This window comes from Pristis pectinata, chromosome 5 (genome assembly GCF_009764475.1).
Source record: "Pristis pectinata isolate sPriPec2 chromosome 5, sPriPec2.1.pri, whole genome shotgun sequence".
In the NCBI taxonomy this organism is placed as follows: domain Eukaryota; kingdom Metazoa; phylum Chordata; class Chondrichthyes; order Rhinopristiformes; family Pristidae; genus Pristis; species Pristis pectinata.
In genome coordinates, this window is record NC_067409.1 from 12,304,399 (window position 1) to 12,320,984 (window position 16,586).

Sequence of the window (16,586 nt, forward strand, 5' to 3'; positions counted from 1 at the left end):
CTACCTACATTGTTCCGGGACACAGATCCTAACCAAAAAAGAGATCCTAAGGTGCCGCTTGACCAGCAGATAGTTTTGTTGCTCCAGATTCCAGCATCTGCAGTCTCGTCTCTCCAAGATAAATACCTTCTACATTTTGATCCATTTATCACAACAAAACCATTCTGTTCATAGATGTAAAATATTTTATTTGTAAATGCTGATCTCCTAATCTGGTTGCACAAACTCCAAAACCCAATAACACTCTTTACACTTCAAAAAAAAAGCTCTTTTTCCCCCAACATTAGATACTATTGTACAGGACAGAAAAAACTGTAAGACAAATACTGGTAGGATGTTGGAATATTATACAAGAGAAAAAAAAATCCAAGAAACAAATTCATACAGCTATTTATCAAGAAGAACTATGTACAATTGATTTCTTCTGTAATGTAAAAAATACAACATGCCATATACATTACAATTTATGACTGTTTCATTGAATATAACAATTTACTGATAATGTGCACACAAACTTCATTTTGAACTTAATAGTTGTGAAGTGTCAGTACCAGTTATTTCTCTTTTCTGTAAGTACAAAATAAAGCTAACCTGGTTCAAAATGCATTTTAAACTTCTACAAGCCAACACAAAACAGTGTTTGTTTAAAGAAATGTAAACAAAAACAATCCATACAAATATTATTTTTGTGCCTATTTTCTCATTTATTCCAAAACCCTATTGCCAAAAATCCTGCAGTGTTAGCATAATTACATCTCATAATTTTGCTTAAAAATAAAAATTATCTTTGAGGCTACAACCCTTAACATGATTCTGCTGTATGTATTATGCCTGCAATCCTCTACCTTTACATCTAGGCTTGCTAAAGGAGCTTCTAGCCGCTACCTGGGTGTGGTTTTGAACCTAATTCACAGTTGGTTAAAATTATATACCATGTAACCTGACTCAGAGGACTCCACTAAAAGCAAATGGCTGCAGTGTCAGGTAGCATTTGGTCATTTCTTTTATATTGTATATTCCTCACTTTATTTACACTTTGTACAAAGTAACAGGGTTTTTATATCTGCAGGTAACAGCAGCAGCTTTGCTTTCTTTTACTTTTATTTTTAAAAATAGCTTCATTCACTTATCCAATAAATACAAAAATGTTTCTCTTTTATCATACAGAAATCAAAAAACTACAATAAACTGACTCATGGAATCAAGTATTTTAAATGTTTTTAGTGCAAGTTATTTCCCTTAGCTGTATCCCTAAGGAAGTCACCTCAGTACATTCCTTGTTCAGTGGTGTCTACTTTTAATTAATTATTTATTTAAACTAGAGGGCCTGCCCCTTGCAAATAAGGCTGTGGCCAGCACTGTTGATCCTTCCCCTAGCTGGTGAATTCAGTCCTACATTCATAAGTGCCTACCCTACTTGTAAGCAGGTCAGCCATTGGTTCTTTTCCTAGTAAAACCATTGCTCATTTTAGTCGATACAGGACAGTAACTCCAGTGCTAGACCAATTAATAATCTGCTTCCACCTGTATTATAAATGGACAGATGGGAGTGACTGACATGCCAGCCAGTCTTCAGTTTATGCTTGTTACACAACTCTGTGCTGCTGCTGGAGATGAGGAGAATCATTTGTGAACTCCAGGCTTACTTTTATAAGGTGTGTGTTTGTGTGTGCATGTTTATGTGTGCGTGTATGTGTGCATGTTTATGTGTGCATGTTTATATGTGCGTGCTTATGTGTACGTGTGTTTATGTGTGCATGTTTATATGCGCGTGTTTATATGTGCACGTGTATTAATATGTGTGTGCATTAACATATGTGCATGTGTGTATTAATATGTTTGTGTGAATGTATGATTTATACAAAAGAGAAAGAGAGCATCTCTTTCCAGGGACAAGCAACCCCAGAAATATTGCAAGGAATGCGTTTAGTTCATCCATTTACGGCAGTTCACAGCTCCACAATGACATGGGATCTTGTGCTGGTCATCTTCAAAATCAAATTTGTAATCATAGGACAGCTGCAACAGAGAACATTTCTAGTCAATGGCTGGTTTAGTAAAACAGATACTAGAAACTGAGGTTCAAAGATTGATTACAGATCAGGTCACCACACAGATTTACAACTGGAAACTAAACTCTAGCGGCTACTCCCGGTTTAACGCAACAATCAGAAAAAAACAGCAACTCTTACTTCATGAGACATCGCAAAGTGCAGTGAAAATGAAGGGCAAGACTCAAACAATAATGAACAGCATGATTGAGTAACTTGACATCTTCTTTTGTTTGATAAGTTTCACAAAACAAAATATTTATTATGATAAGTAACAATGCAGCCATGAAATAATTCAGTATTTGCTGAAGATTACAGCAGTAAAAGTCACTGCAATAATTGGATGGATTTGCTTTTTATAGCGGTGTGCATGTATTGAAAGCAGAGCTGCTTGTTCTGTCCTTGGGTGTAGGTTATGATGATTTGGCCATATTACTGTACATTGTACTGTGAAGATGGGGTTGAGCTACCTTCAAATATGTGTGGAGGGATTCTCATAACGTTGAGTCCTTTAACCATCTCAAAACAAAACCATCTGATCTGTTCACAATCTTCATTAGTAGACCATTCAGGAAAAATGCTTCTCCTCCTTGGAGTGTAGTTATATTGGCACTGTACAGTTCAGTATGGGCAAACATTCAAGACAAGTCATAATTACTAATTTAGGGTGAATTTTTTTCCTCTCAGAATTAAAAAAAAATCTGTTGTTGATCTTAACCCAGAGACTGCAGAATTCTTTCAAACTGAGATATGCCAATTAGTAGTTCATTAAAGATACATTCTTACTTGTGAAATGGATTAGGCTGATCCATCAATTAATGCACGAATGAACTGTGCACCAATTTCTCTGCACACCTTTAATTTGATTCCCTCAAAAGAAATTTTGCTCTTAATTTCCAATGTTCAGCATCCAGAGCTTTAAAAGGAGAAAATTCTGAATAATTCATGCTGCTTTCTGATTTCTCTCTGAAATAGCCTTGCCGTAAATTTAAGGTTATGCCCTCTTGTTCCGAATTCCCCATAGATGAAAGAGTTCATCTACATCCACTTCATTTTAAGGAACTCATTAAATCAGCACCCAACTGTTTGAACTTGAACTTGGGAACACAAGCCAAGTTCACATGTTCTTTTCTCACAATTTAACCCTTTAACTCTTGGCATTATTCTGATGAAATTTAAACATACCCCGTTCAATATAATGTTCCTGAGGTTCCATGTTCAAAGGTAAATGAATTACTCAGATGGCTGCTATAGATCTAACGTATCAAACTGATCACCTTTGCATCTGAACAGGGGGCTAAACACTTTGTCTCATCCTGGACTTTGCCATTATTCCAGAATGGGTTCAGCAAATAGCCAAATCATTTTATGTACGTACATAAATGTAGCCATAATTCAGAACACATTCATAGGGTCATGGAGATACAGAATGGAAACTGGGGCCCTTCAAGTCTGCACCAACCATCAAATACCCATTTAGACTAAATGTACATTAATCCCGTTTTTTAATCTCCCATATTCTCCTCAACTCCTCTCAGGTTCTAACATTTTATTCCTTTTCATTGCCTTTTATATTGGAAAGAGGTTTACAATGATATTAAAACTGCTGAAGAAACTGAAGTCAGGCAGTATACATAGAGAAAAACAGAGATAACATTTCATCGGGCATTTCACCGAAGAAAAATTCTCAACCTTAAACGTTAACTGTTTCCTTCTAAACAAATGGTCCCTGACCCGAGTATTACCAGTATTTTCTATTTCAGATTTCTGGCCTCTGCAGTCTTTTGCTGTCAACTGTAGTTATGTTTAACTTTAATCATAGAAACCACAGTAAATGCCACGAATTGACTTGACTTCAATTCAGTTTCGTTCAGTATTATTCAGTTTTGTGTTGCAAGGGCTGTAAAGTAGACCAAATGAAACTTTTGATTACAAGCTGGACTTACCTCCTCTCCTTTCTGAATCCTACGATTGGAGCTGATGATTATTTTGTGTCCTTTCTCAAAGGTCACCACCTCAGCCACACAATTTGGTGCACAGGAATGATTAATATATCTGAAAGATTATAATGCACATTATATTACCAGAGATATTTTAATAAACATAAGTTACAAAGTTCAGAGTGTTCCAATAATTGTTGTTCACAAAAGTACTGATCGAGTTAGTACTGTTTTATTAATGGCAAGAGTTTTTATCTGTGGAATAGGAAGGAGAGGATAGCATAGATAAAAGCATGGCCATGCAAATGGTGCAGGAAGGTGGACTTCAGATTTCTGGGGCATTGGGATAAGTTCTGGGAAAGGTGTGGTCTGTACAGTTTGGGTGGATTGCACCTCAAAGGAGCTGGGAGCAATGCTCTTTGATGAAGGTTAGGGAGAGGTTTAAGTTAATTTAGCATGGGGCCAGGCACAGGAAGGTAGCATTAGAAAGGGGAATAGAGATGTAAAAGGGTTTGGGAGAGATAAATAGCACCAGAACAAATTTTCAGAAATTACAAAGAAGATCAAATTAACTGTAAATTTAAGAAACATGTCAAGCAAGGTGAGCTGCAGGTGCAATAAACCACTTGTGATGATGATGTTATGGCAATAACAGAGACCTGGTTTAAAAAAGGGCAGGGATGGGGTTTAAATGTTTCTGGATGCAAGTTTTCAGATAGACTGGGATGTGGAGATAGAGGAGTCGTCACAGCATCATCAAGTACAATAAAGGAAAATGAAGGAGTGCGAGCGAGAAAGGGAGTGCGAGCGAGAAAGAGGGTGCTCTGTAATGATCAAGGACAGAATCTGTCTGTTTAGAAGAAACAACAGAGCTGTGATTACACTACTGGAACTATCCTTCAGGCTGCCAACTAGTGGGAAGGATACCGAGCAGCAAACGTGCAGGGAAAATACAGAGATGTGAAAAACTATAGAGCTGTGATAGCATGGGTCCCAACGATCCAGATATACACCAGGATAACATTAACAAAGGCAAAGAGTAGGGTAAGGAGGTGGCAGGCATGGAAAAGAATTCCTCAAGTGTGTTTAGGAAAACTTTGTTTAGTGCGTTTCTGGCTGAATGAGGAAAGAGTTTTTGCTTGACTTGGTTTTGGGAAATGTTCCAGACCATGCGGAGCAAGTGTCAGTGGGAGAACATCGAGGCAACAGCAATGTTAGCTCTATCAAAAGGAATAGACCACTCCACGGAAAAAATAAGCCAGCTGGAGAATGGATGAGAAAAGACCTGCGTAAACTGGCATCAAAGCTTGGGAGGCAAAACTGTAATTCAACAATGGGAGGTCTCTAAAGTTGAGACACTTCAGAGTAGATAATTTCAAATGATGGAGAAAGGTAGGGAAACTAAAGCCAAAGCTTCATGAATGGAAAATTAGATTAAAATAAAGCAAACATTTACAGCATATGAAAGATGCCAGGTTATTAACGTATGAAATATTGAAAGTTCAGAAGGAAAGAGAGAAAGGAAATAAGGGAGGTAAAGAGGGAGGATGGGAAAAGACTACCAACAACAGCGAATCCAAAATACTTTGTCAAGTGAGCAGGGAAAGGGTACGAAGAGAGATGGGCCAGAAACCAAAATGGATATTTACTCATAGAAGCGTGGCTGGGGATACTAAATTAATACCATACATTAATCTTCACCAAGGAAGATGACGCTGCTGCATCCTCAGGAAAGGAAAATGAGATTCTGGATGGGCTAAAAATTGATACAGAGGAAATGGTAGAAATGCTAGCTGCAGTTAAAACTAATTTATCTCCAAGTCCAGGTGAGATGGATCCCAGGTTACTGGTGAAGTAAAGGAGAGCATTTCAGAGGTTCCAACCATAATTTTTCAAACAGCTATAGATTCAGGTATGGTGCCTGAGAACTAGAAAACTGCAAATCTAACACTTTTGTTCAAAAAAAAATGCATGAATAAGTCCAAGAACTGCACACTAGTCAGTTTAACCTTGGTGGTGGAGAAAGTCACAGAAACAATAATCAGGGACAGAATTAGCCTGAGGAGCAGTATGAATTGATTACAGAAATACAGCATAGATTTGTTAAAAGGCAAATCATGTCCAACTAATTTGATAGAGAATTTTGAGGAAGTAACAGAGGAAAATGTTGTCGATATGGTATAAATAGACTTCCAAAAAGTTTTTTTTTAAAGTTCCACATAATAGGCTTGTCATCAAGATTGAAGACCATAGAATAAAAGGACTTGAAGAAAATTGGCTAAGTAACAAGAAAGAGTAGCAGCAAAAGATTGTTCCGCGAAACATAACGCGAGTGTACAGTGGAGTTCCCCAGAGGTCAATATAAGAGCCATACATTAGTCTTCACCAAGACTAATTCACCTATCACCTGCCAGCTCATGCTCCTCCCCAGCCCCCCACCCTTTTATTCTGGCTCCTGCCCTCTTTCCTTCCAGACCTGATGAAAGGTCTCGGCCTTAAACGTCGACTGTTCATTGCCCTCTATAGATGCTGCCGACCCGCTGAGTTCTTCCAGCACTTTTTTTGTGTTGATACAAGAGCCATAACGTTTCTTAAAATACTATTTGGTCTTGGGCGCACAGGACAACTTCTAAGTTTTTTTTAAATTTAAATTTTTGAAAAAATTTTATTTACAGCGTGGTAACAGGCCCTTCCGGCCCAACGAGTCCACGCCGTCCATTTTAAACCCAAATTAACCTACCCATATGTCTTTGCAATGTGGGAGGAAACCGGAGCACCCGGAGGAAATGCACGCAGACACGGGAGAATGTACAAACTCCTTACAGACAGCTATGGGAATTGAACCCCGATCGCTGGCGCTGTAATAGCGTCGCGCTAACTGCTATGCATAACAAAACTTGGACGTGTAGTGAACCACGAGGAAACTATTAACAGACTTCAAGGAGACAAGAGACAGGCTGGTGGAAGGGGCCAATGGGTGATAGTTAAAGTTTACTACCAAGAAATGTGAAGGGTTGTATCCTGGTAGGAAGAATAAAAGGAGTCAAAATAAACTGGAGGGTACAATTATAAAACATACAAGACAGAGAATTATGCATACATGACTAAAATGTTCACTGGAAGTGGTTAAACGAGCATGTGACTCCAGACTTCATAGATAAAAACAGAGCACAAGAGGAAGGATGAACCCTGATTCTGCCACAATGGGAGCATTGTGTCCATTTCTGGGCCCTGCACTTTAAGGAAGAGGAAGACTTTGTAAAGAATGTAAAACAGATTTACAAAAATAATTCCAGGAACACGGGACTTTTCCTGGAATTTGAGATGGATTTGAGAACCTGGTATTCTTTTTGTAACACAAGACAGATCTGACAGAGATATTTAGAATTGTTAAGGATACAGATAGAATAGAGAGATATTCTTCCCATTGGCAGAGGAGTCAAGAACTACAGGATGTTGAATGAAACAAAAATGACATGAAGAATAAATAAATTTTTTTTTTTTTTTACACACTGCATGTGGTTAGGATCTGGAATGCACTGCCAGGGGTAGAAGCAAAGAGATATTCAAACGTTCTGAAAGGAAAGAATTTACAGGGATATGACAACTGATATAAACTTCAGTCCTCTATATATTTCTGGAGATTTACATACACACAAATATTTAGCCTGTCATTCAGATCTGACAAAATCATTGGTGAAAGGCTCTTTCATAGAAACACAGTTATGGAGGAAACAAGTAAATCATTTAGTTTTAGGATAAGCTTCAACGTAAAGCATGGAGCATAAACCCCATTCTGCATTGCTTATTAAATGACTAGTTCTGGTACATAATAAGAGCTCTCTCTTCACTTTTGTTATACTACTTTGTACTACTAGTGTTACTACAAAGCCACAAGGGAGCTGCTTAACTGACACAATTTGATATCACTGAAATAGAATCATCCCTTAACCACAGACGAGAGCTGGTCTGTGTGAATCAAGGTACCATGTGGCTGTGGCGTGGCTCAAAAAAAACACTGAATGGAACAGAGCAGAGGGCTTGTTTTCATGACGTGATGAGATTGGAATGGTAGAAGTGGAAATAGCTACTCAATGAAGCAACCATTCAAAGTTTTTGTAGATGAAATAACAGAAGCAGACACAAACTTTATCTTGGCTTCAGAACACCTAGTATCAGATACCAAATGCTGTTTCATTAACTGCTGGGATGCTGTTTTGTATTACTACTACAGTTGGAAGTGTTGGATATCTATTCTGTCAACACTGCAAGAAGATTTCCAAAAACTTGCTCCATGCACTAAATATCAATTGTATTTCCACTTGGGGACGGAGCAGTTTGACATTAAATTCACTACCGGTGGCCTTTAAATCAGGACTGAGTTCAATGGTCATGATAGCGATTATAAAGTGGCCTAAATAATATTTATTGAAAGTATATCAGATACCCCAAAGTAAACAAATCACAAGCCACAGAAAATCACCATAGGATGGCCATGGTTCTCCTAGCGCTTAAGGACAATCTTAGAGAAGAGTGTTTGATGCATGTTTTACACTGTAGTTGACCTTACGAAAGTGTATAAAATCATGAGGAGCATAGATAGAGTGAAAGTACACACCTTTTCCCAGGGAAAGGGAATCAAAAACTAGAAGGCATATGTTTAAGGTCAGAGGGGAAACATTTAAAAGGGAACATCAGGGAGCAACTGCTTCACGCAGAGGGGTGGTGCATAAAAGGAGCAAGGTGCAAGAGAAAGTGGTTGAGGCAGGTACAATAATATTTAAAAGACATTTGGACAGGTACATGGATAGGAAACCTTTAGAGGGATAATGGGCTAAATGTGGACAAAAGGGACTAACTTAGATGGGTACCTTGTTGGCCAGGACGAGGTTGGACTGAAGGGCCTGTTTCCGTGCTGTATTACTCTACAACTCTATAACCAGAGGGAATACCTGTCTCAAGTATTAGGGTTAGCACAGATGGGCTGCATTTTCCATACAGTCAGGGCATGGAAATAGGCCTTCAGTCCACGTATCCCTCAGTGGGATAGAAGCTGTCCTTGAGGGCATGTAGCACCAGGCTCAAGGACAGCTTCTATCCCATGGTGATAAGACTATTGAACTGTTCCCTTATACAATGAGATAGACTCTTGACCTCACAATCTACCTTATGACCTTGCACCTTATTGTCTACCTGCAATACACTTCCCTGTAGCTGTGACACTTTACTCTGTATTCTGTTGCTGTTTTTACCTGCACTACCTCAATGCACTCTCTATTAACTCAATGTATCTGCACTGTGTAATGAATTGATCTGTACAAACGGTATGCAAGACAAGTTTTTCACTGTACCTCGGTACAAGTGACAATAATAAACCAATACCAACACCTCATGACCATCAAGCATCTAGCTACACTGACCCTATGTTAATCCCAATTTTTCTCCTGCATCCCCATCAATTTCCACCCACCCCCACTCAAGGCAATTCACAATTGCTAGTTAATCTACCTACCAGCATGCCTTTGGGATGTGGGAAGAAACCAGAGCACCCAAAGGAAACCCACAAATCACAGGGAGAATATGCAAACTTCACAAAGTTAGCACTGGAAGTCATGATCAAAGCTGTGGTTATTTACAAGTGAAAATCTCCAAATTAATTAATTTACTGAGCACGACTTCACAATAACAGAACTTTCCTAATAGAGTTGCTCCTTCATCAGTCCTGAAGTAGTGACAAATATTTGGGTAGTCTTTCAAGTGAGTGTAGGAACATAGCAACAGGAATACAACATTAAGCTCAAGCTAGTTCCACCATTCAATGAATTCATTTGCTGATTTGAGAACCAACTCTGAGATCTTTGCCCCAAATTGCTTTGGAAATTGAAACAAACCCATTAGAGCCATTCAAAACAGAGCATAATGCCATCAAGGCAGACCTGGTATTGGAGCTGAGCTTTAGTTGGCAAATGGTCCTGTCCAATTCTGATTCAGGTCTGACTTTTATGCCACTAAAGCTGAAATTCCACTTAAGAAAAAATTCAGCAACTATCCTCCAATTTTTGTAGAGGTTACAGACAACACAAAATTTAGCTTCAAAGTTATAGACATTAGAATACTGTGCGATTGCTTTATTAGTGGACCCTATTGTGAAATACCATGTGATGTTTAAAACCTGAAATTTGGGAAAAGCCAGCATTTATATTTGAGAAAATATGCAACTCAAATAATGCATTCAGGGTACACAGAATTGCCTTAAGAATGCTAGCAACACCAAAAATGGAACAAGGAGACACCCATGCCCCAAGTTCCAAGAAGAAAACTGCTGGGAATTGGTGGTGGAACTTGCTTTGATTTTCTTCACAAAAATACACACCTTGCAGGACCTCCGTCAAAGTTGCATCAATAACATGATCATTGTCAATACGAACATGTACACTCCACGATTCTGGAAATAAAAACAGAACAGAGTAAGGTGCCACTTGTGATTTTGCATAACCAGTTGCATTTACAGCACGTTTAACATGGTGCATCTCAACACCTTTCACAGGAGTGTTAACAAACAAAATTTGGCAGAGAACATTGAAGGAAATTAGGACAAGTCATGAAGGTCAGCAGAAAGAAACAAAGTTTAGGGAGGGAATTCCCAAGCTGAGGGCTGATGCTGCCGAGGTCATGGGTCTTAACTGTGGAGTGATGAAAATTGGGCATGCGATATAAGCCAGAATCATGGATCTCAGAAGGCTGAAGGACTGGAAGAGTTACGGTCATGGGAAAGGAAAGCCGTGAAAGGAACTGGGGAATAAAAATGACAAAAGGTGCTGAAATCATCTTGAAGTGCTTCTCTCCATTACATCTGTTATATGTAGAGCTCCTTTCAATGAAAAATCTACAAAGCAGAATGTTTGCAGCTGCTGTGATAATGGTAAATACTAGTATGCACTGGGGTACCTTGGCTGATAATTCCAGGTTTGTAACTTGGAAATAAACATTTCATTCTCAAACATCATTTAAGGTTTACGTACATCCTATGAAATATAATCACAACATTGAACCATTGGGCTGGATTTGCTTGGGAGAGTTCAAGACCTCACCACTGTAGACATCCTATGCAGTGGAACAGGCTGCAACTGAAACTGCTCAAAATATTCAGCAGATTAGGCAGCATCTATGATGAGTTAGACAGAAGTAATGTTCATGCCTTTTCATCAGAAAGAAGCGAAGAAAGGTCATTGACCTGAAACATTAATTCTGCTTCCCTGTCCACAGATGCTGCCTGACTTGTTAACTACATCCAGCACTGTTTTTAAAGCACTTACTTGCACTTAATTACTTTTTCAATATTGGTTGGTGGGCTGATTTGCTATGTACACTAATAGCATCAAGGAGCTCTGCCCCGGACAGTGCTGACTTAAGTGCAGTAATATACGTTCCCAGCTTTGAAGCTGCAATGCACAGGTATGGAAGGTAACACATTGACCCACGGAATGCTATGAGCTGGTGGTTCTCCGTGGGACGGACATTTCTCGATTAGGTATTGCAAGCCCATGGAGTTTATATATAAATAAAAGATTATGGGGGAGAACTAAGATTATAGAGGACATGGAACAAATGTCCATGCTCACCTTTACTTAACTATGGCAACTCCATCTGTGATTCGTAATGCGATCAGGAATTTCCCAAAATATTTTAAACTTGGAAATATAAATACGTGTGACATTAATCTGCTGGCTATTGCATAGCAGTTAATAGCTGATCTTCCTAAAACAAAAATTTTGAAACGTGTTTGGCAGATGCAGACAATTGATAAATGGATGAGTGCAGGCGAGTGGAGGAGCATTCCTTTAGATTTTTTTCTAGAGTGTGCTCTCAGATGCCATTGATACTTTAAATAAAACCTCAGTTTTAAGATAAGACAAGATATCTTTATTAGTCACATGTACATCGAAACACAAAGTGAAATGCATCTTTTGCGTAGTGTTCTGGGGGCAGCCCACAAGTGTCGCCACGCTTCCGGCGCCAACACAGCATGCCCACAACTTCCTAACTTGTACATCTTGGAATGTGGGAGGAAACCCATGCAGACACGGGGAGAACGTACAAACTCCTTACAGACAGTGGAGGGAAATTGAACCCGGGTCGCTGGCACTGCAACGCGTTATGCTAACCGCTACACTACCGTGCCTACTTTTCTACCCTTTCACTTCACTCAAATGATACAGGCACCACTTCAGAACAGTATTTAGGGTGTGTAACCTTAAATAGAGATGTCCTGATGTCACTCACTTGTTCAAGTGGTTCAGTTACAAAAAGGAAAAAAATCTTATTTGAGAAATTATTTTTGAAGCTACTTCTAATGAACATGTATGACCATATGGCAGCCTCTATTGTGTGTAACTGAATTCACTGAAACAATTGTGATTATGAAGCAAATACATTACGTTCTTTGGTTCTGAGCAGAGTCCACACAATACTGCAGCCTCATAGGAATACAAAATCCAAGAAATCAGAAAAGGTTATATGGAAATTAATCGAAAAGAGTGGCCAGAATGTCATTGAAAATTACAACCATGGAAAATAATCCAACAGTACCCAATTTTAAATATGACTAAAGTTGTTGATTATACCTCAGAAAGGTAAAAGCCAAAACTGAATCATTATTCAACTTAAAAAGTAGAAGTAAAAATATATTGCCTTTCTTTTTTTTATTGAGAACTTTTTTTTTTAAATAATCGATTTCACTGCCATGGTGTGGTAAGAGAAATTGGAGAGAGCTGCCTTTGTGCATCTTTCTTTACTTCTTCTCTCTCTTTGACAACATGGCAGAAATCAGTCTCATCTGTAGCAACGTGTCTCGACTTCACCTCTTGGAGAAGAGAAAATACTGGAGACACTCAGCATGTGCAGATAACAGGCATGTTACTGTTTAAGGTATAAACTTATGAGGGCTGAAACATGAGGTTTCTTCTCTCCATCATTTCCTATTTTATTCTGAGAATTCCATATTTACCATCGGAGGTATTTAGTTCTTTGGGAGGGTTGGAATGTTTTGTACACATGACATAAGAGTAGAAACATCAACATGAAATTTTGTGAGAGCTCCTTATAGTTTAAACTGCCCATCGCAAGAATAAAGAGCTTTTAAATGGACACATGAACGTAAAGGGAATGGAGGGATATGGATAATACACAGGTGGAGAACATTTAGTGTAAATTGGCATCACGATTGGCACAACATTATGGGCTGAATGGCCTGTCCAGTGCTGTACTGTTCTACGTTCTAGCTCTCCTTCCTCCCCAACTTCCTAGAAGCAGTTAACTTGCTCTAGAAATCAGAGAACATGTGCAAAACCCGAAACAGATTAAATCCTTTCAAAATAATTCTGACTACTTCATCCTGGAAGCTGTGGGTGGGGTAGGGGATGGGAGAGGTGGGACAGTGTTGGGTTCAATGAAAGATTCAGATTGATAGGACAAAAGGGCTTTTTAGACTGTTAAGGCTCAAGATCAGGATATAGATCAAGAAATTAAGACCTAACCATGAATAACTTCAATCAGTCCATCTCGAAGCGGAAAATGCTCTTGCTTGTTAAAAATAAAAAAATGTATATAGCTACTGTTAGCTACTGTTTTTATTTGACTTTCATCTGTTGATGGGTGTGAACCGCATCAAAACAAAATACACCTGAGATTACCTGAGATTCATAAAGTTTCTCCCGCCTGTTAGCCACTTCATTACGGATGATTGTTCCGATGTACTCAATAACCATAGTATGTTTCTCAATGTCTCGGGCAGCATACAAACCAAGACCCTGAAGGAAAAAAGAGTGCTATTAATCATCTGTGACTCATCTAATTCTGAATTCACAAAAGAAGACTCTTTGGTCTTGATCCACAATAATAATACACGGTAGCATTTGGAGTAAACTAGTTCTGAGACTACACTTTTGAAGTATTACACTGATATAAAGCTCTGAATTAACAACGGAAAGTCAAAACTGATTATAGATGTGCCGTGAGCCTGCTCCACACTTATGAGCATGGACCTATTTTTGCCTCTGATCTTCCCAATTAGGAAAACAATTGATACTGAATCTGCAGAACCAAGAAACATAGACATAACAGAGAAAACAGAATTCTCAATTAACATTCACCTCAACTGCTAATTTTGTGAAGGTTTTAATTAAATTTAAAAAAATATTAAACCTGTTAGGGTAAATTCCTAGAATCATTTCCCCATTGAGGATTGAGCGGACATGCAGAGGATGTTTCCAGTAGTCTAGGACCAGAGGGCACAGCCTCAGAATAGAAGGGTGTCCCTTTAGAACAGAGATAAGGAGGAATTTCTTTAGCCAGAAGGTGGTGAAGCTGTGGAATTCACTGCCATAGACGGCTGTGAAGGCCAAGTCATTGGGTATATTTAAAACGGAGGTTGATAGGCTCTTGATTAGTAAGGATGTCAAACGGTACAGGGAGAAGGTAGGAGAACAGGGTTGAGAGGGAAAAATAAATCTGCCATGATCGAATGGCGGAGCAGACTCAAATGGCCTAATTCTGCTCCCACGTCTTATGGATTAATTCCTCATTGTATCAGCTTTTGCCTCTCTCCATACTGTTCCAATACACAACACCAAAGGGAGCACTATATCCACAATCATAGCTGTGGCATTCTATATTGACCATAATAAAATTCAGTTTGATGGATTTCTTTAACAAAATACTGACCTGGATCCGAGAACGGGCCAAATACACATTAATTTTCCACTCGGTCTTCATTTTACGATACTGAGAGGATTTGGAATGAACAAATTGCTTGCTATAAGGTGCATTCAGCTCTCCCGTGACTGTGCTCTGAAAAGACTTGGATGTACTGGTACTGTTCAGCGTATGTGGCCTAGCACGATTTGGCACCAAGCAACGAGAAAAGAAGGAGAGAAAGAAACAAATTCTGAAGTTCCTTTTGGTCAATGGGAATAAAAATAAGTAATCAGTTAGAAATACTTTTCTTTCTTGTCAGACAGATTTGAAGGGAAACTGCACACAAAATGGACCAAGCTGAGCAATTTATCCAACAAGTATACAAATTATTGCTGCGCTTTTTAAGCAGTAGGGGTGCAATGAGCAAATAGGAATTATTAATAAAGAAAATAGTTTGTTTAGCTAGTTTTGTTGAAGGAGAGTAGGGACTATTTAGAATATTGAAAAAGATTTTAATCTTTTCAATTGCCACTTATTCCTAATTTTCCTCTCTCATTCCCAAATCAAATCATTTTGATATATGTGATTGAGCACATTCCTACATGTAGGAAATAGGGCAAGAGTTATACTCCAATTTGCTGTGATACAATGCGTCAAGGAAAGCTGTGGTTAATCCAAATTGGAAGTACACAAATTATGAATTTATGGCAACATATCAAAGGGCCCGAACAAATAGAATTTGCTGTTGTACCCCTTAATAAATGGTAGACATGACATGGCACAGCAGAGCAAGCAATGCAACCTCCAACCCTGGACTGTACGATGTGAAGTTGAAAACAAAAATACCTTAACACAAACCTCTTGACATGGGTACTCATCTTGGGCTCGGATCGGGCACTGCCTGAAGGATTTATTGCAAGTGGAAGTTCCATCAGTGGATTGCGACCATAGCGAAACGTGTAGTTTTCGCAATTCTCTACTCCAGGCAGCTACAATGCAACAATTTAAAAATCGACATCTGGTTGAATTAACTCAGCCAATTCCCATTCAACATGCAACGTTGATGGCTTTTGTTATCAATTACAAAAACCCCACTTGAAACATCCACCAGCATAATCAGCAAATTGAATTTGGAATTTCTTAGTCTAAGTTACCATAAAGTACAGCTATCCATTTAATAACTGGGAGGATCGTCAAATAGTTTATCATTACAGCTTTGATCATAAGTGATAAAACTCGACAAATACAACTTTCAAGTTTACATTTCAAAATTTAGATTTTTATTTAATATGACTAGCAACCAAACGCACGACAGAACTAGGAACAGAGGTTAGTTCAGGCATGTAAATGATTTGGCCAACAGAGCACTACAGACCAAGCATAACTCAAGCCTCAATGCTGGGGTGCTGGCCTGGGAGAATGAATCCAATAAATTGGGAGGATTTTGCAGAACCTGCAATGGTGGTATTTCTCCAATGTCCTGAGGTGCCTGCTGTAAGTAGTCCAGGTCTCAGAAGCATATAGAAGGGCGGGGGTCACTGTTGCCTGGTAGGCCATGTGGTTTGTGCCAGATTTGGGGCCATGACCTTCAAATACCCTTTTCCTCTATCTATCAAAGGATGTGCTGGTGCATTGGAAACAGTGTTGAATTTCATCACAGATATCTGCCTTTGTTGAGAGGTGGCTCTCAAGATACAGGGAATGGTCCATGTTTTCCTGAGTAAGACTGTCAGTTGCATGTTGTGGCCAAGCCTCTTAGAGCAGAAAACTCATCTTTTATCAAAATGTCTATTTTAAAAAAAAACTCAAGTTTACTTATATTTGATAATAATGGTTCAAACCTGGAAAACAGGAAGAAGGTACATTCTGGAGCCATTAATACCCATAGAACAGCACAGGA

General features: G+C 38.8%; 1 protein-coding gene across 1 annotated transcript in view; it reads right to left on the reverse strand.

Moving 5' to 3' along the window:
* Positions 1 to 175: 175 nt before the first annotated feature.
* The window catches only part of LOC127571029 (histone-lysine N-methyltransferase 2C-like), a 355,346-nt gene continuing 338,935 nt past the window's right edge, over positions 176 to 16,586 (reverse strand). The window contains 8 exon segments of the mRNA XM_052017016.1: positions 176 to 2,019; positions 3,998 to 4,106; positions 10,365 to 10,380; positions 10,383 to 10,415; positions 10,418 to 10,436; positions 13,684 to 13,800; positions 14,714 to 14,945; positions 15,533 to 15,675. Coding sequence (XP_051872976.1) covers positions 1,927 to 2,019; positions 3,998 to 4,106; positions 10,365 to 10,380; positions 10,383 to 10,415; positions 10,418 to 10,436; positions 13,684 to 13,800; positions 14,714 to 14,945; positions 15,533 to 15,675 — 762 coding nt within the window. The 3' untranslated portion in view covers positions 176 to 1,926.